Source organism: Phyllobates terribilis, unplaced genomic scaffold (assembly GCF_046119375.1).
Source record: "Phyllobates terribilis strain yellow unplaced genomic scaffold, ASM4611937v1 Scaffold_1__5_contigs__length_1240528914, whole genome shotgun sequence".
Taxonomy (NCBI): domain Eukaryota; kingdom Metazoa; phylum Chordata; class Amphibia; order Anura; family Dendrobatidae; genus Phyllobates; species Phyllobates terribilis.
Window position 1 is genome coordinate 152,168,660 of NW_027362761.1, and position 25,937 is coordinate 152,194,596.

Below are 25,937 nucleotides of genomic sequence, written 5' to 3' on the forward strand. Positions count from 1 at the left end.
AAATTAGCAGCAACTCATGTTGTGGATTTTTGGTTACATGCCTAAACCACACATGGTGATAGATAATTTGCCACATGCAAAGTACAGGGTAGTGTGAACAGTACCAAGTCATACACATAAGCATGAACAGTGAAATACCAACAAGTAAATGTCCATGGCTTACCCTGACAGAAAAAAGGTGCAATGTGCAAAAGGCTGTTACAAACAGAATCCCCTAGAGACCCCTACGCGCGTTTCGCTTTTCAAATTGATTGCTTCATCATGGGGGATAAGACTGGCAATCAGACTAGGACCTTAAATTCACCCAGTAACAGATCACATGATGTCAAAGTGGCCAATGATAGAGCGCTGTGTGACACACTTGCCTTGTCCACTTAAACAGAAGGACCTGAAGTATAGGTCACGTGGGAACAGTTAGTCACGCCTCGTTTGATGACGCGCTGCCGGCGCATGCGCACCCGGAGACATGCTGTCAGACAGTCCACTGGAGGCGTCACTATCCGCGTGCGTACGCGGGAGCCAGGACGCGTTGCCCAGGCACCCGCGCTCGTGCGCAGCAGCACTAGACGCCCCAGGAACCCCATGCACGCGTGACCCGAACTGCGCATGCGCACCACGCCATCAAGCCATATTAAAGCAACAGACCCAAGTTATAACCACATATAGAGATACCATTTATATAAATACAGAGAAAACGGATCAGGTGACATATACAAAATAAGTAAACAGTAATCATTGATAATAATGACTTGTATTGGCAGCTTTCATAGGATTGTCCATATAATGTCCAAAAACTGCCAAGATCCGTTTTGAGCAGAAAGATATGATGAATAGAAAGTCTAAATCAAATCACCATGAAAAAAGTGATAACTAATGTAAAAAATAGAACATAAAAACACAAATTAAGACACAATACACACATAGCAAAAAATGAAAAATACAAGGGCAAGGGAGAATATGTTAAAATAAAAAGAGAATGGGGTTGATATATGGTCTACAAGAATGATGCAAAATTAAGAGTTTCATTGAGGCCATGCGGAATGATGGATCCCAGTACCGTTATCCACCTCGCTTCCTTTTGTGCGAGCATTTTCTTTAAGTCTCCACCTCTGATAACCGCATGGACCACATCAATGCCTCTGACAGACAATGATTTGGCACTACAGTTATGGAATTTACAGAAGTGGTGTGGTAGAGTTTTAAGGGTAGACACATCCAAAGCAGCAGCCGCAGCCCCACTGTCCCGGACATGTTCCCTGGTCCTGACACGTAATTCCCTTGATGTGAGTCCTATATACACTTTCGGACAATTACATGTGGCGTAATACACCACATGTGTAGTACTACATGTGATATAGTGCTTGATATTAAAAGTACGTGTCCCATCAACCGTGGAAAATGTTGAAGATCGAATAATGTTGGTGCATGCCATACTGTGGCCGCAGGGAAAACAGCCCAAAAGGGGTTGTCAAGAACCGAACAGTCCGGGCACCGGGGGAGCATAGTGACTGCGTGTTAGTAAGTCTTTTAAATTTTTACTACGCCTTGGGGTCATAGATGGCCCCTCACCCAGGCATTCTGCAAAACAGGGTTCAATTTTGAGCACCGACCAATGCTTCAACAAGGCGTGCCTCATTGTTTCCCACTCATGATTGAAAGTGGAAATTAATCTGATTGTCTGGTCAGACCCATTTCCCCTGTTCCTAGATTGAAGTAACTGCCCGCGGGACACTTTTCTGGCCCTGTTGTAGCCTGCCTTAACAATCCTCCTACTGTACCCCCTCTGAAGAAAACGGTCTCTTAGATCATCCGCCTGCATCTGGAAACGTTCCTCCGTAGAGCATATCCGCTTCATCCGGAGGTACTGACCAATCGGGACGGCCCTAAACGTTGAGCCGTGGTGGGCTGAAGTAGCATGGAGGAGAGAATTAACAGAAGTCGACTTTCTAAACACATCAGTCTGGAGGGACGCATCCACATCAACCTCCAGACAGATGTCCAAGAAATCAATACGATGTGTATTGTGTTTGTAAGTCAACCTGATGTTCATCGAGTTCCGATTTAACTCCCCCATGAAGTGGTCAAGTTCCCCAACTATGCCCCGCCAAAAAACTGTCTGTGCACTAGAAATTCACTTTTTTATATATATTTAATAAAAAATTGATTTTATTTTATCTACAAATACTCCATTTTCTCCTTATTAATTATCAGCACTACATAGTCTAAGTTAGTGAAGTGACAAAAATTTAGGCATAAATTAAGTTTATGGGATCAAATAACTAAAAATTGGCATGTCATATGTATTCACCCCTTTTGCTATGAAGCCCCTAAAAATTTCTGGTACAAGCACTTACCTTCATAAGTCACATGCTTAGTGAAAGGAAGGCACCACTAACCAAACAACACCATGAAGAAAAGGGAAGTCTCCAAACAAGTCAGGGACAAAGTTGTTGAGAATTACAAGTCAGGGTTGGGTTATAAAAAAAATATCCCAATCTCTGATAATTCCATGGAGCACCATCAAATCCATTATCATCAAATATAAAGAAGATGGTACTACAACAAACCTTGCCCGGGCCTACCAAAACTCTCAGCCCGGGTAAGGAGGGCATTAATCAGAGAGGCAGCACAGAGACCAAAGTTAACCCTGAAGGAGCTGCAGGGTTCCCAAGCGGAGACTGAAGTATCTGTCCATACAACCACAATAAGCCGTACACTCCATAGGGCCTTTATGGAAGAGTGGGCAGAAAAAAGCCTCTACATACAAAAATTGTAAGGCTCGTTTTGAGTATGCCAAAAGACATGTGGGAGACTTCCCAAATGTCAAATGTATGGAAGAAGTTGCTTTGGTCAGATGTGACCAAAATTTAAGTTTTTAACCACCAAGGAAAACGCTACGTCTGGCACCAAACCAACACAGCTTATCACCCAAAGAACACCATCTTCATAGTGAAACATGGTGGTGGCAGCATCATGCTGTGGGGATGTTTCTGCAGAATGGACAGGCAAAATGGTCCGAGATGATGGGAAATGTGTAAATGGTTTGACGTAGCCTAGTCAAAGCCCAGACCTTAATCCAATTGAGAATCTGTGGTCAGACTTGAAGATTGCTGTTCACCAGAGGAAACCATTTAACTTAAAGAAGTTGGAGCAGTTTTGCCTTGAAAAATGTGCAAAAATACCAAGGACAAGATGTGGAAAGCTCATAGAAACTTATCCAAAGTGACTTGCAGCTGTAATTGTCGCAAAAAGAGGCTCTACAATGTACTAATTTAAGGGGGGTGAATATTTATTTTGTCCTATTTGTTTTGTCCTATTTGTTGTTTGGTTCACAATAAAAAAGAAAACAAAATGTTCACAGTTGTAGGCATGTTCTTTACATGAACTGATTTAAACCCTCACCTCAAAAAAAACTGAAATTCCAGATTATGAGGTAGCAAAACACGAAAAATGCCAAGGAAGGTGAATACTTTCGCAAGCCACTGTATGTTATTCTATAGCAGCATAGTTACATTTATGGACGGGGGTAATGTTATATTTGCTTGTAGTTTAACAATTGGCCCCCAAAGCCATTATTTCAGGGACACCCTTTGTACTCCAATATATACATATTAGATGGTGGATTTTATTTATTTTTTTATAATTTTTGTGAATTTTTTGATTTCCTTGTGAAATTGACTTTAGTTTCTTATATTTTGTTAGATTTATTTTTTACAAGTTTTCTAATGACACATAGACTTTTTCTCACATTGCTGGTCATGGTAAATAAAAACATCTTATAATTTTATAACTGGAATTAAGAGGTTCTGAAAGATAAGGCATTAAAGGGGTTGTCCAGTACTTTATATTCCCCCCCCCCCCCCCGATGTATCCCCCCGGGGCCCCTAAGGATTTTTGTAATTAGCTTACGTTGCAGATAATGCCTGTGTGCAGCTCTATCACTGGCCGCTCACAGGCATCACGTGACCCCCGGCTCCAGCCGGCTCTGACATCCACTGACGTCACGACAAGTGCTGGCAGCAGCCGGGGGTCTCTGTCTTCTGTGTTCCACGGTGGATGCCAAGCTGTGGGCGGGGTTACCCCCCCCACGTCACACCCGGCATCCACTGCACGCTCTGCCTCTCCCCAGCGTGCGGTGGATGCTGGGTGTGACGCGGCGGGAACCCCGCCCACAACCCAGGAGCCACCGCAGGGACCCCAGTGCTGAGTCACGCCTCACTTGACGTGACGTCAGAGCGGGGTCACGTGATGCCTGTGAGCAGCCAAGGATAGTGCCCCTCACAGGCAGAAAAAGCAACGTTAGGTATTTGCAAAAATCCTTAGGGGCCCCGGGGGGATACATTTGGGGGGGGTAATATAAAGTAATGGACACACTTTTTAATATTAACTTGAATGAAAAAAAGTCCCTCTCGCGATTTGGAGATGCTTAACATAGTTTTTTAGTTCCAGACTTGGTTAATATGATTGATGTGGTGACAGCCATTAATCCCCTGACATTTCTCAAATAAGTAGTTTATTAAGTGTTTTATTTCATATGGAGTAAAACTGGATAGAACTCCCATTCCAGGCAGTAAGGGATAATGAGCACTTTCATATAAATCATTGTTTTAACAATGTAATAAATGGAAACAATTTTATATGTGCATATGTCTATAAATCTTCCTTGGTATTTTGCTAAGATTTTGTGTTAATATTTTTTCTAAAATGGCTACATTCACTTGGTGTTTGTACTCAAAGCTGCTTTTTCTTTTTTCTTGTTTTTTTTCTGTCTGAATCTCAACTAAATCTCCTAAAGGTCGAACCCCCGATGAGTCTTACCTGTATAAGACTATTAGATTATTTTGACCTAATTCATGACCATCTGTCTGAGATGGTTTAGTGAATCCTGCATTGAGGAGGGGGTTGGACCAGATGACCCTGGAGATCCCTCCCAACTCTAACATTCTACGATTCTATTCTATGATTCTATGATAATTGTTGCAATGTCTCACAATAATTATGAATTATAGCAATGATTTAGTATAACACACATCCAATGAAGACCCATCAAGTCCAAGTCTAAAGATGCCACGCACCAGAGATAACTGTCAGATGAAGCGCTAACTCTTCTATCTGGCCCTGTACCCTATACCTGGCTAAGCATAAATATATTCTCTATGGATAGAGCAGAATAAGCAAGCTGCCAGGGTCATCTGGCAGAGGACTAGTGACCTGGAGAACAAAAGGACCGATTATTTATATTCAAACCACGTGATCCTTATCTTCTCCAAAACATCTGTCGGGGGGGAAAGTTGAAAGTCCTACAGTGGCATGTAAAAGATTGGGCACCCCTTGTCAAAATTACTGTTATTGTGAACAGTTAAGCAAGTTGAAGATAAAATGATCTCTAAAGGGCCTAAAGTTAAAGATGAAACAAACTTTTGCATTAGCCCATTTTCCTTTTTTGTAATTTTTAAAATGTAAAAGATGAAAATTTATATATATATTTTGTGCCTAAAATATGAAGGAAATGTGTCATCTTTAACTTTTGACCTTTTAGAGATCATTTCATCTTCAACTTGCTTAACTATTCACAATAACAGTAATTTTGACCAGGGGTGCCCAAACTTTTACATGCCCCTGTACATACACATTTGTTGGTCAGACCAAAATCATCAGGTTTGCCCATCTTGAATCTAATATATAGTGGGTTTTTTGTTACTGTACATATACATGTTTTTGGCCTTTCCCTTCATTGTACATAAGTGAGGCTTGTACTGGAGGGTTATAGCTCCCTTTGTAATATACAGCACGTATTTAGATAAGGCATTATGGTGTCTACTAAAGTTTTGGCTCAAAGTTCTAAACAGTATTGAGATAAAATACCTAGTTTACTTTGTTTTCTATCCCAAAAATTATGCCACTATTGTTTGTAGGCTGTCTGGTATGGCATTTCAGCCCTATCAACTTAAAATAGGTTTATGCTACTACTGAAAAACTACAGACCCTATTTTTTTTTATCTCAAACACTTTAGTTAGATCACATCCCCTAGTTGGTATCACATGGTGCATGCTTCATCACAATGCAGTCTATACAGATATGTCCTAGGTCAAATTTGTGGACAATTTAAAGGAGTTTTCTTTTCTTTTTTTTATAGATTTTTAATTCTATTGTTTTCTGCACATCGCCTAGGTTATCAGCGTCCAGTGTACCTGATGGTTGGTCTCCTAGGCAAAGAGCACAGTGCTTACAAGCTCTTTGCTATGGAGCTTGCAAGCACTGCTCTAACGCTGGCCAGATTTCTGGGCTCCTCAGTTGCTGGAGAGGCATAGTTCAGGAGTGGAGTGCTCCTGGTTTGCAATCATGAGATTCACCCTTTAATCAGTAATGTTGAATAAAAATGTGGGATGTACATATGCAAGTTCCAAAATGGCTTCTCATTGCTCACCAAGTTTGCAACTATTTTGAAGATATTTTGGTCTTCAGGACACTGCATTTTTTTTTTCTTGCATTTTCTGTTCCCATCTACAAAGAGTTTTCCCTTTTGCCATAGCCGTATGATAGCTAAGTATACTAAACTGTCAAGGGAGGGGGGCGCGAATGGCTGCTTTTGGCTGCCATTACATCCTAGCCCCCTCTCTCCTTTGTGATCGGGTTACTAGGAAGCTCATAGGATGACAGTGGTAGATGTCTACCCCTATGTAATGACTTAGATGATGTGGTCACTTTTGACCACGGCAAATTAGTAGTTAAACAAATGGAATCGAAGTAAACAGTCATGGGGTTGAGCAACAACCTGGCTCTAGTGGTGATCACTCAGGCACAGCTCTTGTCTTACAACCATCACCATGACATCGTATTATAGAAATCCACAGGAATGACCCGCTTTCCATCAAGGGAAGTAGTTCATTGAATGTAATATACAAAACCAGAAAGATTTTCTTAAATAGTGCAAATCAAAGGCTTAGTTTCATTTACAAGACTAACGTATAATTTCACTCATAAACTTGCCTAAGATTTAAGCTTCAAATGATAATACCAGATAAGTCAACATAGGATTCCTGTTTAACAAATTTGTAACAGAAAACTAAGAAAGTTACCAGAATAAAGTCTGAACACGAGGAATAAGTATATGCATTCGATGAGAGAATGTCTAGTCTCAATAATGTAAAGCTTACATTGGAATATATTACATTAATGTAAAGTTAAATGTAGAAAAATAGAAATATTACAATAGAAACATATTGTTATGATTGAGATTTTTCTGTTCAAGACAGCATGAAGTTATTTTAATAATATTAATTATTTTTTATGTATGAATTTTTCTTACATCTGTCCCACATATGTCCTTCTTTTATTCCTCGTGTGAAGATTTACAAATTCTGATTCTATCTTCGTCTTACTGAACCAAAGTCACAATAGATCACTATGGTGATTTATGTTTGATATCATAGATCCATGGATCGGTATTGAGAGTTCCTCCAACTAAAGTCACTATAAAAGCATATGATTGGTTTCATAGATCTATGGGTGGGTATTGGGTGTTCCTCCAGCTAAGGTCACTATAAAGCCCTATGCTGATTTATGATTGTTGTCATAGATCCATGGATGGGTATTGTGCGTTACTCCAATTAAAGTCACTATAGAACCCTATGGTGATTTACAATTGATTTAATAGATCCATTGATGGGTATTGTGCGTTACTCCAACTAAGGACACAATAAAACCCTATGCAGATTTATGATTGTTATCATAGATCCATTGATGGGTATTGTGCGTTACTCCAACTAAGGTCACGATAAAACCCTATGCAGACTTATGATTGTTATCATAGATCCATTGATGGGTATTGTGCGTTACTCCAGCTAAGGTCACGATAAAACCCTATGCAGATTTATGATTGTTATCATAGATCCATTGATGGGTATTGTGCGTTACTCCAACTAAGGTCACGATAAAACCCTATGCAGATTTATGATTGTTATCATAGATCCATTGATGGGTATTGTGCGTTACTCCAACTAAGGTCACGATAAAACCCTATGCAGATTTATGATTGTTATCATAGATCCATTGATGGGTATTGTGCGTTACTCCAACTAAGGTCACGATAAAACCCTATGCAGATTTATGATTGTTATCATAGATCCATTGATGGGTATTGTGCGTTACTCCAACTAAGGTCACGATAAAACCCTATGCAAATTTATGATTGTTATCATAGATCCATTGATGGGTATTGTGCGTTACTCCAACTAAGGTCACGATAAAACCCTATGCAAATTTATGATTGTTATCATAGATCCATGGATGGGTATTGTGCGTTACTCCAGCTAAGGTCACAATAAAACCCTATGCTGAGTTATGATTGTTATCATAGATCCATGGATGGGTATTCAGAGTTGCTTCAACGAAAGTCAATTTAAAACCTTATGGTGATTTATTTTTGATTTCATAGATTCATGAATTAGGTGTTGGATGTTAATCCAACTAAAGTCAATATATAACCTTATAGTGATTTATGATTGCTGTTATAAATCTAAGGATCTATGATTGATTTCATCAATCAATGGATGGGTATTGGGTGTTACACCAACTAAAGTCACTATAGAATCCTATGGTGATACATGTTTAATATAATAAATCCATGGATGGGGTATTGGGTGTTTCTCTAACTAAGGTCACTATAGAAACCTTTGGTGATTTATGATTGATTTGATAGATCCATGGATGGGGCATTAGGTGTTTCTCAAACTAAATTCACCATAAAATCCTATAATGATTTATATTTGATATCATAGATTCATGGGTGGGTATTGAGTGTTACTCCAACTATGGTCACTATAGAACCCTTTGGTGATTTATGATTGATTTCATAGATCCATGGATGTGGTGGTGGGGGGTGTATTAAGTGTTTTCTCCATTAATAGAGACCCTGACATGCAACCATTTTACAACCATGGGAAATTGGTTCACTAGCCTCCACTGTATGTTCAGCTCTCTGTCCTGACCTATGTAGCATACATTTGGCAAATAAGAAAACATTTAATATACAGTGCAGCTATATGTCTTAGGTGTAACAGCATTATGTTCTCTTTTTTTCTATTAAACAGACAGCAAAAAGCCTATATAGCAACTCAAGGTCCCTTGGCAGAGACAACAGAAGACTTCTGGAGGATGCTATGGGAACATAACTCTACAATTGTGGTCATGCTCACAAAACTTAGAGAAATGGGCAGAGTAAGTATCTAATTTTATTTTCACATATTCATAGTTTCTTGAAAAAAAAGCTGTATGTGTTACTATAAAGGACGATTGTCAGGGGTCAAAACTTACTGATGTAAGTAGATGACAAATTAAGAAACTCTACCATGACTATTGTTTCTACGTGTCTTTGACTTTTGTTTGCCAACAGGACTTACCTTAAAGGAGTCTACTCATGTTGTTTTTTCAGTAGCCCACCCCTCACCTACTTCACGGCTTCCTGGTTGCCAGGGGAAAAGGGTGGTGCTCTCATGAAGATTCACAGCTTGTGCAAGTAGCAATGCCACACCACTAGTCTGAACTGAGCACTCTCTCATGTTTCTGGCAAAGGCCGCTTTGCTTGTGCAGCATGAGAGAAGCTGGTCAGATCCAGACAGCCCCAGAGTGGCGCGAGCAGACTGTAAAGCATGGAGCCTTCTCGCAACCATGCGTTTCCACTGTTCAGGAAACCAGCCACTCTGAGACCGCATGGTGACCAGTATGAATGGCAAGCTGCTGTGGTGTGTAAAATTAAAAATCCTTATAAGCACTTTACAATTTTACCTATTTAAGAACTTGAGACAACCCCTTTCATTTTAAAAGCGGAACATGTATGCAGGATATATAGCTTTATGATGTATGTTATACTACCCACTGTATAATAGTAATTATAATCTTATACCTGTTATACGAATTTGATAAAGGATACCTGTACATTCTAAATAAAAAGATTTCTGAATCCTGTTTTTAGGGAGATTCAGGCGAAACCACCGACACACACTGCCGAAATGCAGTGTGAACAGGGCCTAAAACCTAATTTTCAATTTATTCATAAATATTAGGTAGGAATAGCAGAAGAATAGCATAAAGATTGTTACTCAGTGGGAAACAGGCGGCTGCTTCTACTACTACAACAGACATGTTTGGAATGGTGACTGGGCTTAAAGAAAAATGTGCCCAATTGTTTATTTGGCTTTTCTAGTTTAATTATTTTTTACTTTTTTTATTAGGAAAAATGTCATCAATACTGGCCGGCTGAACGTTCTGCCAGATATCAGTACTTTGTAGTGGATCCAATGGCTGAATATAACATGCCACAGTATATCCTACGGGAATTTAAAGTAACAGATGCTCGGGTAAGATACCTTTAAACTGTTTATAGAGATAAATGCTGCTACTCTTCTCTATTAATGTCACTGGGAATAATATACATTCATATAATTGTTTTATTCATTACATTGGTAAGTTAGAAAGCATATTCCTTGTCTGAAATTTCAAATTTCATATCCCATGACCTTATTAAGTTGAAGCGTCTGTTCCCTGCATTGTGGTGAAGGTGTACATTACAATTATTTATTTTAGCATTTTCTTACATTTATGGACTTTTCTGTGGTTAAATCTTACTATTTGTGTAATGAAGTTTTGTGACGTTCTAATATATTTTGTGTTAAAAAAGCTCAGATAAATGGAATTGCATGAGATTAGTAAAAGGGGGACCTATTTTCTAGACACAACCCTTTCTAGTACATGGGGCTGTGTCTAAAATTCTGGCAAGTAAAGTGACCCTTTCCATCCAAGCCTCTTATCCATGACCGTATTTTCGATCGGAGTGCTGTCCCTGGAAAAAATAAAGAGCAGTCGGACAAATGTTATTCAATGGGGCGGTGCAAATGAGTAATTTTTTTCACGAACTGAATCTATTTGTGAAAAAAATCGCAGCATGCACTAGTTTCTTCCATGATTTGGATGAGACTCACCCAATCAAGTCTATAGGTGCGCAAAAAAAAAATGTGGATGCCATCCGGAGCAACAGTATAGCGTCTGATTTTTATGGATACATTTTTAATTCTGTAACATAGGAAACTGTAAATGTTCTTGTTAACGATTAATAGCTGCTGCTGTAAAAAAAAACTGATTGCACATTGATGACAAGGGAGAAAAAAATCATCCAGGTTTTCTTGATAAAATTCTAAATGATTTTATATATGCTCATGTAAACCTACCCTAAGGGCTCGCTCACACCACCATATACATCGGACGAGTGCTATCGAATTTTTTATCGGACCAATATTATCAATGGGGCGGTGCTGATAACTGATTTTTTTCATTGCCAGAATCTGTCAGTAAAAAAAATCACAAAAATCACAACATGCTGCGATTTTACTCTGAAATCAGATGAGACTCACCCAATCAAGTCTATGAGTGCGTGACAAACATCAGACTGCACCCAGATGACATCCAAGCGCAGTCCAATTTTTGCGAACTCAGATAATGGAGAAGATGGAAACATTTTGTTCTCCATCTTCTCACCTGTGTTATGGTTCTCTTCTCTGAGAAAATTGGATCACACTATGCTGACACTTGGATCAAGCGCTGATCAAAGTTTAAGCCGAATGTCATTAGCATAATCAACCCGATTCTCTCTGATGAGAGACTCTGCGGTCGTGTGACTACGGCCTAAAAGTGTACATTTTTTTTCCACTGGCAGGCAGCAGAGATATTGAAAACAATAAGGAATTAAAGCACAACCTATATTGGAAAGTGGTGTAACGTTTCATTGTCCAGTGAATATTTTTTAGCTTGCCTAAGACAAGAGATCTGCATGTAAGATGTGTTATATTCTGTGGGAATGTCCAGCGGGAACACTGATTTACATTTAGCTGCAGACTGTTGACTGCGGAGTCTCACTCATTATAATTCTGATTCAGGCTTTACCCGAGCCTAGCTTCATTCTCACAAGAGCAGTACTCTAGTCCTGGCTAATGTACAAACTTCTCCATTAATAAGCATGGTCCAGGTTTTCCTTATGTCAGATTTATCGCACTGAGTAACTTGCTCACTAGATTTTTCTGCCAGGAATGTTTTCTCCGCCGCATTTGGATCCAAACCAACATCCAATCTCTGTCTACTATTAAATGTTATAAACCAAAAACATAATATCCATTTTTCCATCTAAAGTATTAACAGACCTTGTTGTAGGGTAAGATTTCCTAGTGCTTTGAGATCCCCATGCTCCATCTAATGGTGCACAAGTACTGGACAATACTGCCTGGACTCCACACTACTTCTTTCACTTGGATCCTTCTAAAAAAAAATTATTTTTTTATGTGGGTTATTGTCATGCATTACATATACTTATCATGACTAATAAACAGACACACCTAGTAATGTAATAAGCTGCTTTTTGTACAATACATTTACTAAAAGTTTATGTGATCATTGGAGTCGGCAGATGAACTATGACAGTGTTAGTTTGTTAGCTTTAGATGTTGTCCAAAGGCTTAAACAGGGTTAAAAAAGAACTATTAAGATATGTTACTCCTCCCACTTGGAATCTGTATTCTTAGGATGATTTTTTTGGAAACCATTTGAGCAAATAGCAGTTTTCTGGATTAAAATCGGATGATTTTTCTTATGCTCATCGGAAACCGGTTAATAGTAGACAGACTGGGTGGTGGCTTTACAATGCAAACCGCATTCATAAATTAATATACCTCTTACACCTGATGGGGCTGGTATGATTGGGATGAAATTGGTTATTTATGAGTCCAGCTAAAGTGTGAGCCATGATCAGTTCAGATCAGGACACACTGCAAAGTGATCAAAGAAGATCTGCTCTGCAGGGAAATATATTGAAGAAGCTGCAACGTTGTACTAGTTCTTTTATTTTCAGACTAATTTACAGTTCCAAACATCTACAACATACCGCTGTTCAAGTAAAATAACATTTTCTGGAATTAATTTATAATAATATACAGTGGCATGCGAAAGTATTAACCTCCCTTGGCATTTTTCGTGTTTTGCTACCTCAATTTGCTACCTGGAATTTCACTGGTTTTGTTGAGGGTTTGCATCAGTTCATGTAAAGAACATACCTATAACTGTGAACCTTTGGTTTTCTTTTTATTGTGAAGTAAACAACAAATAGGACAGAATAACTGAAAACTTTAGTGTGCATAACTATTCACTCCCCTAAAGTCAGTACTTTGTCGAACCTCCTTTTGCTGCAATTACAGCTGCAAGTCACTTTGGATAAGTCTCAATAAGCTTTACACATCTTGCCACTGGGATTTTTGGCAATTCCACAAGGCAAAACTGCTCCAGCTCCTCAAAGTTAGATGGTTTCCCCTGGCGAACATTAATCTTCAAGTCTAACCACAGATTCTCAATTGGATTAAGGTCTGGCTTTGACTAGGACACTCCAAAAGATTTACACTTTTCCCATTAAGCCTCTCTAGTGTTGCTTTAGCAGTATGCTTTGCGTTATTGTGTTGTTGAAAGGTGAACCTCTGTCCCAGTCTCAAATCACTGACAACAAAGGTTGTATTTTAACAAAATAGGTAAAAAGCCAAGGGGGTGAATACTTTCGCAAGCCACTGTACATTCGATTATGTAGGATACCATTCACAATAGGTGATGTCACAGCTCCCCTCCTCTATCTCCATTCACAATGACCTTTGCCCAGATTAGACCATGCCCAGTTTTATATTTTATTTTAAAACCTGACTTAAAAATAGGTAATTTTCTAATGACACATTTTCTTTTACCGCTTTTCACAAGATGACATAACTGTACATTAGCACTGGAGTCCACAAGTATGGATGGACTCATGCATGTTGGCATATTGCATAGCCGCATTGGTCTCTAACAGCAGTGACCACAGCCAACCTCCAATCATTGCTGTTAACCATTTATATGCTGCTATAAGTCTCTGCCATCAGCATTTAAATGGAGCATTTGGTATTGTGCACATGCGATGACTGCCATTAGATCCATCCATGGGTTACCAGGGTAATTGGAGGCATGTCTTCACTGCCATCTTGGTATTCCTGTGAAGCTATATAATATGGTGTTGCAATATATATATGATTGTAGGTTACTTTTTTTTCTCTCACCACATCTCCCTAAAAGAATGCAATAAAAACAATCAAATTTGTGTCAATAAAATTTTCAGCTTGCCGGACAAAAAAGAAACCCTCACACAGCTGAAATGACAAAAAAATAAAACTGTTATGGTTCTTAGAAAATGCCATCACAAACCACAATTTTTTGTTTACAAATAATTTTTTTCAGCACATAAGTAAAAAACTAGATTTATGCAAGCTTGGTATCGTCGCAATCATACTGACCTGGAAAATCATGTTTCTGGGTAATTTTTACCATATATTGAATACCATAAAAGTAAAATTCAAAACACAACAGTGGAATTGCATTTTTTTTCACCATTTCATCTCACTTGAATTTTTTTTCAAATTTTTCAGTACATTGTATGGTAGAATAAATTCTGTTATTGAAAATGACAACTTGTCCCACAAAAAAAGCAAGGCCGCATACGGCAAAAGTCAATAGAAAAAATATTATTATTTATTATTATAACGTCATTTATTCCATGGCGCTTTACTTGTGAAAAGGGGTATACATAATAAAAAACAAGTACAATAATCTTGAACAATACAAGTCACCGACTGGTACAGGAGGAGAGAGGACCCTGCCCGTGAGGGCTCACTATCTACAAGGGATGGGTGGAGATACAGCAGGTGAGGGTAGAGCTGTTCGGGCAGTGGTATGGTGGAGCGAGGGTTACTGCAGGTTGTAGGCTTGTCAGAAGAGGTGGGTCTTCAGGTTCCCTTTTGAAGTTTTCCATGATAGGTGAGAGTCTAATATGTTGGGGTAGAGAGTTCCAAAGTAGGGGGGATACACGGTAGAAATCTTGTTTGCGATTATGGGAGGAGGAGATAAGAGGGGAGTAGAGAAGAAAATCTTATGAGGATCGGAGGTTGCGTGTACATAAGTACTGGGAGACTAGGTCACAGATGTATGGAGGAGACAGGTTGTGAATGGCTTTGTATGCCATTGTTAGGTTTTTGAACTGGAGTCTCTGGGTAATGGGGAGTCAGTGAAGGATTGACAGAGGGGAGAGGCCAACGACAGAGGGGGACGACGACAGATGAATTAGAATTAAAAAATTTTGGCTTTTGGATGAAGCGAAAGAATAAACAAAAGTGCAAAAATGAATATTGGTCATGACATTAAGGGGTTAAGAACATTTTTCTCCTGAGCATTATTTCAACCTTTAACAAATTTGAAGGTTTCAAAAATGCCCATCCTTTTCCCTTTTTTCCTCAAAGCTGTTCAACACATTTCTATAGTTATAAATCCTGAACAATAGACCAGCACTGTTCAAATTGAGGACACATAAGAACAAAAATTGAAGTGAGCATATTATGTTAAAAAGTGTCCTATATATCTATGGTTAACATAAGGATAAAAGGTTATAATATCTGTGAAATATAAATTCAGAAAAAAAATATTAATACTATGATTGCTAACTATTGAAGGCATATGTGTTTATATATATATGCAGTAGTAAAGCGGCTTGCTCGGCTGTACACGGAGGTAGACACTGTCTCTTTAAGTTTCTAGTTGGTTTATTAAAATGTTATAAACCAACCTAGAGTTAGTAAAATAAACACACCCCATTCGGCATAATGGCAAAGCAAAATACAAAGATGCCGCACAGTCCGTGCATCAGCCGGGGTCCGGCCACTCAGGGTTAAATACACATGGTTCAGCCCACCACATGCATCCTCTCTGGAGCAAGCCTCTCCAGAAACTGACCCCCACCTGAGTCAAAAGGCTGGGTATTTATAGCCCAGATCATACCCTGAGGTGGAGATATGGAGAACAACCTCTTGCCTGCTCTATGGTTGTTCTCAAAAAACACCCCCTTTAAACATGGCTGATTAACCCTCTCTGCACCTACCATGCAGGAGAAAAACATCCATGTTTCACATCACTGAAGCTAATAGCCTCAGTGAAACATGTCTCCCCTCCAGTATTCTGCCAGTGACTTTGTTACAATACATATATGTCTCCTGATATGAACCCAACCGAAAGACCTCTGGTTAGTTCTGAAGAGACAAGTTGAGCATCACTCTCCATCCTGCTTCCAGGATATAAAAGAGATTCTTCTAGAAGAATGAAAAAGATAGATGTTGCAATATGTCACCAACTTGTTCATGCCATGTCTAGAAGACTTGCTGCTGTCCTTAAAAATCATGGAGGCCATACAAAATACTAGATGTAATACTTTTTGATGTTGGGTGTACTCATTTTTGCATCAACTAATTTGAGTAAAACTGAAGATTTTGAAGTGAAAGTTATATTATTAACCTTACTTTCATGTTATGGGTTAAAAAATGTTCTATGAAACTCAGTCTTGTCAAAATTTTGTAAATTGTTCTTGTATTCATTGATGAAAATCTTATGTTTCAAATGGCATGTGCTGATTTATACTGAGCACTATATGAATATATACATACTAGATGGTGGCCCGATTCTAACGCATCGGGTATTCTAGCATATGTCTCCCGACCCTCCTTTATAATGCCCCATGCAGGAAGTCACATCCCCCGTATATAATACCCCATGCAGGATGTCACATCCCCCGCATATAATGCCCCATGCAGGAAGTCACATCCCCCGTATATAATACCCCATGCAGGAAGTCACATCCCCCTCATATAATGCCCCATGCAGGAAGTCACATCCCCCGTATATAATACCCCATGCAGGAAGTCACATCCCCCACATATAATGCCCCATGCAGGAAGTCACATCCCCCGTATATAATACCCCATGCAGGAAGTCACATCCCCCACATATAATGCCCCATGCAGGAAGTCACATCCTCCGTATATAATACCCCATGCAGGAAGTCACATCCCCCGCATATAATACCCCATGCAGGAAGTCACATCCCTCGTATATAATACCCCATGCAGGAAGTCACATCCCCCGTATATAATACCCCATGCAGGATGTCACCTCTCCCCCATATAATGCCCCATGTAGGATGTGACCTCCCCCCCATATAATGCCCCATGCAGGATGTGACCTCTCCCCCCATATAATGCCCCATGCAGGATGTCACCTCTCCCCCATATAATGCCCCATGTAGGATGTCACCTCTCCCCCCCATATAATGCCCCATGTAGGATGTCACCTCTCCCCCCCCATATAATGCCCCATGCAGGAAGTCATATCCCCTGTATATCCATCCCCCCATAGTGCCCCATGCATGTCCCCTATGGCCCCATACAAAAAAAAAAAAAAATCCAATACTCACCTCCCTTCTCAGCTGCTTCTCTGGACTCCAGTGTAGCCGGCATGTTGACGCTGTGTGCTGTGAACGGTCAGGAGAGAGCGCAGTGTAAAGACGTCACCGCGCCCTCTGACCTGAGACGTCACAGAGCTGCAGCAGAAGACACAGGAGCTGCTGCGCTGGCACGGGGAGGGGTAAGTATGACGCCGGTGCCGGGGTCCTGATCGAGCGGAGGGAGGGACGGGAGGAGAGTGGAGGGACGGGAGGAGAGGAGAGGGGAGGGGAGAGGAGGGGAGGGGTAAGTATGACGCCGGGTGCCGGGGTCCTGATCGAGCGGGGAGAGGGACGGGAGGAGAGGGGAGGGGAGAGGAGAGGAGAGGAGGGGAGAGGAGGGGAGGGGCATCACACTTGTCCTCGGGAGATAAGTGGCCGTAGCCGCTGATCTCCCGACGATAGCCGCATGTAGGTCAGCGGCGCCTGCGGTCGGGGGACTTATGCTGCGAGTAGCCGGCTGCATCTCCCGGCTGCATCGCCGCTGACCTCCGTGCCGCACATGAGCCGCTAACGGCCGCCATGTTTTTCAGAAATGCCGCATCGCTGATTGGCCGTGGCCGGACCAATCAGTGATCCGGGATTTCCAGGACAGACAGACAGACAGAAAGACAGACAGATGGGATAAGACAATTATATAGTAGATACTGTATGAATATATTTGTATGGAACAATGCATAGTACAGTGTTATATACTGGCAAACTACTGTAGACAGTTCAATTTTTTTACTCTTAATTTTTCAGATGTAGACTTGCATTTAAAATATCATACATTTCTGTATCTCTTGATAGGATGGCCAATCACGGACAGTCAGACAGTTTCAGTTTACTGACTGGCCAGAACAAGGGGTGCCAAAGTCTGGAGAAGGATTTATTGACTTCATAGGACAAGTACATAAAACAAAAGAACAATTTGGACAGGATGGACCAATATCTGTTCATTGCAGGTAAATCTCCTATTTTCACTCAATATTTTTGACATTAATTTCATTTTTTCATTAAAAAAAAACATTTCTGCAAAATGTCTTTACAATCCATCAAGACATCTTCATTCTATTCAAGGATGTTATCTTTTCACTGTGACATAGAGGTCAAAAATCAAGTGAAGGTCAAGAGCTAATAATTGGATAAAATTGTTTTTTTTGGATGAAAGGGCCCTTTGTTCAGTAGTAATCATTTGGCCAAATATGAGCCTGGAATATACTACTTTGATACAGGGACTTTTTTATATTAGTGAAATAACATATTATGTATTTATCTATTTGTCATTATTATAAAAGCACACTGGTCATACATTTAATATGATTGTGATCACTGTCATTCTATTTATTGGGAAGATCAACAACCTTTTGTCCTTGTTGTAAGAATATACAATATAGCGGCTCGGTTTAGTGCAATGATGGACATATGACTATGTATATTTTTGGGGGAAGGAATGGACCATTGAAGTTGTTGCACTTGATTATGGTCTATCAATCAACTTAATGAACTCAATGAACTTACAGGAGCCGTCATAGATCTTCGTACTTCCATTTCCATGTTTCACCATGATAACAACTTTGACAACTCTGCTTTATTCTGTGTAATTTTGGAAACTCAGGAATGCAATCCTGTTTTCACCTTAACCCATCATGGCAGTCTTAAATCCGTCTACCATGTATAATAATATTGTGAGCTAATTGTTTGCTAATCAACCAATATTTGATCACTGGTCTTTTCTTACAAATTGGACTTGCACATTATGCAAAACTTTAACAGTTGACGGTATTTCGTTTAGAAAAAGAATAAATGATCACGCTTGATATTTTTTCAAAGCTTTTATTTTAAGTCCATTAGCACAATAAAATGCTGGATATTCTCCTAAGTGACAGGTGCATCATTAATATGCGCAAATTAAAGTCATTGCATGCGGTTTGCACATTAGGGGTACCCATCTTCAAAGTTTTCTTCCCCTTGTGAAGATGTTTTTAAATAGTTACCTAAGCTCTAAACTAATGATGAAATGGAAACTAATATAAATAAAGAACACTCCATGATACAGAACTAATAAGTTTTCACTTTTCCTCTGCTGTGTTTACTAAGGTTTGCAGAAAAGATCATCATTCTCGTCAGCACATCGTCAAGTGTAAACATGACCTGCGCTGCCGAGAACAATGTTAGCCTGTCCAACTGATAAGATGATAATCAGAAAGCTTGACATCATCAAACCCCCTTATCATTCTTCTTTTTTTATAATAGTGCTGGAGTTGGAAGAACCGGAGTATTCATCACGTTAAGTATTGTATTGGAAAGAATGAGATATGAGGGTGTTGTAGATATCTTCCAGACTGTCAAAATGTTGAGAACACAACGACCTGCTATGGTACAGACAGAGGTGAGTAGAATTATTAATAAGAGATGTCCATTAGTTATTTTTGTGTACGTGTTTAATTCTTAGAATTGTTATAGTAGATAACATGATTGATGATAACATGATTTGCAAGAGCTAGCATCATCGCTTGGTTGGAGGGCATTGAAGAACATGACAGGTTCCCTTTAAATATATTTGTGAACATTATTAAACCTCTAATTTTGAAAAAAGTAGATCTTTGTGTGTTGACAACTTGATAGCCAGCAGCTTATATTTTCTAGCCAGAATTTATGTTAGCACACATGTAATTTACCTAAAAATATAGACAACACATACCACATATTGCTGAATCTTAATTTGATTTATATTCGTATAAAATTAAGTTATTCCCTACTTACAAGATAGGGGATAACATGCTCATTGGAGGGCATCTGACTTGAGTTGACCTGAGGTGCGCATGATCGGACCCCACTCCATATTTTGTCAACAGAACTGCCGAATACAGCACTTAGCAATTTCCAGCAGGCCCATAGACATTCAATAGTTAGGACTCATGTCATCAATCTCGGAATCGCTGGGGGTCCCAGCAGCCAGACCCCCAACAATCAGCAACTCGTCTTTTATACTATGGATAAGGGATAACTTGAATTTTTGAGAAAAACACTTTAGAGGTAAAAATCTTTGTGACTGCAGATCTCTAAATATTGAAAGCGTGCACACTGCACACTATAAGAATTTTACAGTATTTGCAAACTTCCGGTCAGATTTCGACTACATGTTTCTGGCTTCTCTCAGTACACCTGAATTGAGAGACGCAGAGTATGTATAGTTGGCACAGGACCGGAGCAAATTGCATACTTGCGGTCGCGTGACCACCCATTCTCACCAGTAATACCGGTCAATCTTGAATTTAGGATTTTGAAGCAGTCATATAGAGTGACTAAATTAATCAGTTATTTTTTAGACTGTATCTGATATATACATGGGTATTGTGTTTTTCTTTGTACTGTTCATTTAAAGGTTATTTGGTCATTTATGGTTATTTTCCCTTTCTTTTTCAGGACCAGTATCAGTTCTGTTACCGAGCAGGGCTTGAATATTTGGGCAGCTTTGATCACTATGCAACGTAGAAGTTTTGGCCCATCCTGGAAAATTCCTGCAGGCCCTTTAAGATCCAGAGAGCCTCTTCTGAGCCATAAGGTGTGCTTGGGAGGTATTTCTTAACTCCTAGCTAAAGACCAATCACAGCAATTGGATAATTATTAAAAAACAAACAAACAAAAAAAAATGAATAAAAACAATTTTTTTTTTCTGGATGGACCAAGAATACACCGATAAATAATCTAACCTAAGCAAGCTATATCAATCCTGACTGGTGAGACATCTGAAGGATTCATTTCACCAACCAACATGTCTCAAGGAATAAGCTGGCAATGAAGGAACAATGTGAAATCCACAGAGAACCATTATCTTGTCTGAGACTGCATGAGTGTTCTACGATGAATCTTAGGAATACACAGCAGGATGTTTACTGCTTCGGCTTCCTAAGACAAATGCAATCTTTGCAGCGATATCGACCCTTCTCCATCAATGATCACGAAAACATGTTAGTGAAACGAATGGGTGGGAAGTGTCTAAAGAAAATCAAAGTCATTTATTTAGTTTTTTAGTATTGTAAAGATACTGCTGACCTGTGCTTCATTACTAACTGTGTAAACTTTATTTTCTTTTTTTTAACAAAAAGTTTATAAGGAAGTGAATTAAACATTGCATAACTGTTAATTTTTTCGATCAAGAACTGTATTTTTTTTAATGCGGTAGAACTGTTATATGTAATAATTCTCATTAGAAATAGCCAAGCATTGAACATTTTTGCACAGACTTGTGCAGCCCTGACATTTAACCATAATTTTTATCATGTATTTCATTTACACTTTTTTTTTGCCATTCTTAATATATATATATATTTTGCATCAAGACAAGCTATTTTTTCATCTTGTTTGGAATCAACAGGGAGTCGCAAATTATAAAGCTGCTGCAAACATATATAGAAGTATATATAGATATACACACGCATATCTATCTGTTCTTCCATTATTTTCATGATATTGATCAGTGGGAAGATATTTAAGACCCATTTCATCAACCGGAAGGTTAGCATTTCCTGCGTGTGTTAATTTTTTAGTTTTTTTTTTTTTGCTTTTAATCATAAAGAAATGAGGAATGCACATCAGTGATATTCTAGGTTCACCTCCAAATATATCCGCTCACATTTCCATGTGCTCACGTACGTATGTACTTCTTTCCGCCGCTCAATATTTTTAACACTTTAGTGCAATAATGAACCATCTTGTATATTATACAGGATATGTGCATGCAAGAAATGTCAGTGTTTATCAGAGAGAAACTATTGTATTATACGATGTATGAACAGGTTTTCAAGCAAATTGTATCCAATCATTTATTATACGTGGTATATGATTACGTATGTCATTTGTAAAATATGTATAAAAGAAAAGAAAAAAAACATAAATACAAGAAAAAAAAATCTAATCAAGGGCAAAGCCAAAAAATTTTCCCCTGTCCTGCTTAATGAAGATAATGTAGAGTCACGGCAGTTTGTAAATGCTGCTTACTTTCTTTTGATTTTTTTCCTTGCTTTTGCATTTAGAGTGCCTTATATTTGATGCTTTTACGCAACCTTCTGTTTGACCGTTGCCAGTCTATTTCCCCATGATTATATTATTTCTATATGTTCGGAAAGATAGAATTAAAAACTGCTTTTATGCGATATATACACAGCTATTTTTTTAACCAATATCATTATGCAGGAGCTTTAGTATTCTTCCAAGCCCTTCTATATTAAAAGAAGCATATTATTTTAAGTAAACTATCTATACATTTTATAACCATTGCAGATATATTAAACACTGCGCGGCGCAGGCAGGCTTTTTATGGAGCAGTGTGTGAAATAAGTAAAAGCCCGTGGTATTGCTAAAAATACAATGTGCACAATGACTGAGAGACAAGCTCGTGGCTAATTTTTAGACTGCACAAATAAGTATATTGGTAAACAATGGTATCGCTTGTTGCTAATGAATCAGAATACCCATAGGCTTTATCCGGCCTTCTAAATGGCTGCCTCTCTGCGCAACGCCAACGGATAGTCATAAATGGGCATCTACACCAATATATGGCATTAATACAGTACACTCGGCCACTTTATTGATGCCTAATCAAGTTACCTTACTTGCTCATTTTATTTGTAAAAGATATCTTTTATCTCCATTTGCCCAGTCGTATCACCTCACCAATTGTAAATTATTCAACAGAGATAGAAAAGTCTAGAAATCTGGACTCTTATCTACATTGTAGTGATTTATTTTTTTTTTAACATGTGTCTTTTGTTTGGCAGCCATTTTGAAATTCAGACTCTGTCAATGGTTGCGTCATAGCACTTTTGTATTAATAATAATAATACTAATAATAATGGAAGGCTACCTCTGATTAAAAAAATATCAAAACAACATAAAAAGAATGTGCTTTTCTTGGGGTATCTTTGCTATTTTTCTCATGTAGACCGTATTCTTTATACATAGATTGTTCTAAATTTGTCTGTTAAGTATTTGCATTTCTGAACAGAAGTTGTGTTTATCTCTGTTATCGGACATATCATATTTTTATAGGCGCGCATACTTCATGAAATGTTTTCAAGCATTGTGTTACAAGTATTTGTTTGCTTCCATCCACTCATATATAATGTAGTTTCAGTTCCAATCAATGATGTGCATTCCACTTTCTGTTATTAATTGTACATGGTACGTTATTAAAGAAGCATCTTTATCTGCAAAAAAAAAAAATCATCAAAGGCAGAAAATGCATTTCTTAAGCATTATTGGTACGGTGCTATTATTTACCTTTTTCAGTATAGTTATGTATAATTTTGTAATTAGTTACATTGAAAAAAAAAAAAACATAAACATGATTTGTATAGAACTTCATATTAGCACTGTATTTTTGTCTTATTTTTTCTTTTCTTCTTTTTCTTTTTGTCTTAAAATTTTCATTTTTTTTTTAATGCATGACAGAGTATTACAAAACTATGACTTAAAGATGGCCCTTTTGGGGAGAAATGCACTTTGGAAAACCTTTGTACTATGCACTGCCCTATTGATTCTACATCCAATGTTATTACTTGAACCCATCTTTAAATAAAAAAAATAAAAAAAAAAACCACAACCAATTCTGCGATGAAATTCACATTTGTGTAAATAACACAATACATTGGAAGAGACAGTTTTTGCCTTGAGAAAAGTGCAGATGCAGATATATTTTTCTCCCTTCGCTCCCGCTGTGATGGCAGATCTTGCTAACACGTCTATTAAATATTTTTGCCCTGATGCTCCAAAAAGAAATCTGAAAAATTTTGATGACTCCACCTTTTACATATGTTCTGTGGCTTTGCCATTAAAGCTTGGAGTGTCTTTAACAAGAATAAAACAAACTATGTTCTTTGCTCTCGTTTTTGGATGCATAGACTGGAAAAAGTTATAAATAATAAACTTGTAAAATGGCTTGTTAAAAATACAATTACCTCTACTTAGTAGTACGTGTAAATGTTTTACAAGATGAAAGGCGTGCTTTTTATTTTCTTACTTCGTTACATCGGTGGCGAAAGAAGTCTGTCTGAAAATCAGTCCTTTGCTGACACAAGTTCCATTTGTTACAGATGAATTCTAATAAAAATGTCAGTGTTATGCAGTCCTGGTTATCTTTTCTGAAGCTTGGTCTACCACACTGGGGATAACCCTGGGTATCAAACATAACCTATGAGAGCCTCTACTATTTCAGTGGATCCATAAAGACATATATATAATACAATGAAATATAACAGATGTGTGATATAAATTTCATGAATGACATGAGCAAGAACAGGGAGAATAGTTGGGTCACTTTCAGGTCCTTATAGATACCATCACACACTTACGAAAGCTTGGATGTCCTCGTGCCAAATGACTCGACATTGGAATTTTTACCCCCACTAAAATGTTGACACCACCAAACTCGAATGGGTCACATCTCTGCAAGAGCTCCATAGCAGCAGCATGGTTTACCTTTATGACCTAGTTTCAAATTCATAATGGCAATATAGTGTAGCATTTGGTTATATTACTTTTTTTTCATTTAAGAGTCTTTATGCTTAACTGGGCACAACACTTTCAATAAATCTATAGTAGAAGTGAAAATAAGAAATTTTGTATAATAAATCTTATCAGAAAAATCTGCTTCTTTCTCCACTTATGAGCCACCTCTCCCCTCCTTCTTGAACTCATCACCCTCTCTGAAAAAAAAGTTCAAATTTGTTTAGATTAAGACATAAGAAATAGAACAAGAATCCCTCTCTGTGTCTGCTGTGTAGGAGACATCGTAGCAGCTAGTCTACACTCAGTAGCTCAACTGCAAATTAGAAATAGAGCCAATTGAAGGGAAAACTGATGAAAATGCGGGTTACAAGTCACATAAAAGTATGAATACCCTGGTGTCGGTCATAATGTGACGCTTTTTATATTTTCTTTGATTTTTCATAAAATATACAAAGTGTTTTAAGTTTATTTCTTATGGGAACCAGGAATAAAATATTAAAATACATGGATATGCCCTTCTACTTTGAAATATTTTACAACCAATAGAGGTTAGCTTTAAAGGTCATCATCATTTTCCAAAGCCTCTGTTCTATGGTATTCATTGTCATAGAACCTTGAAAACTGGTTAGAAAAAGTGTTTTGGATTAAGATTTTCCCTAATTATATTGTATATAGTTACCAGTCAGGAGCTTAAAAATCAGAAGAATTGAATATTATTGTTTTTTTCAAGAAGAAATTATATTTTATTCATTATTGTTCACAGGGACGGATCTGTTTTTAGCCATGTTACAACTGTGAGAGTGAGTAACTTTGCCTGGAACAGCTAACATAATTTATTCAAACCTCATTGTCTTACCTGATCTTAGATAGCTTTGCATACATTTCATGTATACACCATAAATTGTATTGAATTTTGAGTTAGTAGAGGAGATTCCCTGTTCAGAATCCTCATTTCTTTGCCAGAAAAGGTTGAGGTTACAAACAGCGTCTCTCAACTATGCTGTATCACACAGTTGACATTACTTTGGCTATAACCTTTGTAATTCTTATTTTTCCCCAGGGGTG

General features: G+C 38.3%; 1 protein-coding gene across 43 annotated transcripts in view; it reads left to right on the forward strand.

Annotated features, from left to right (window-relative positions):
* Positions 1 to 24,243, forward strand: part of PTPRD (protein tyrosine phosphatase receptor type D) — a 2,806,079-nt gene extending 2,781,836 nt beyond the window's left edge. For all 43 annotated transcript variants that reach the window (XM_073668359.1, XM_073668367.1, XM_073668350.1 and 40 more), the window contains 5 exons: positions 9,094 to 9,220; positions 10,234 to 10,359; positions 18,171 to 18,325; positions 19,617 to 19,752; positions 20,790 to 24,243. In XM_073668359.1, coding sequence (XP_073524460.1) covers positions 9,094 to 9,220; positions 10,234 to 10,359; positions 18,171 to 18,325; positions 19,617 to 19,752; positions 20,790 to 20,858 — 613 coding nt within the window. In that variant the 3' untranslated portion in view covers positions 20,859 to 24,243. The remainder of the gene's footprint in view (positions 1 to 9,093; positions 9,221 to 10,233; positions 10,360 to 18,170; positions 18,326 to 19,616; positions 19,753 to 20,789) is intronic.
* Positions 24,244 to 25,937: the final 1,694 nt, after the last annotated feature.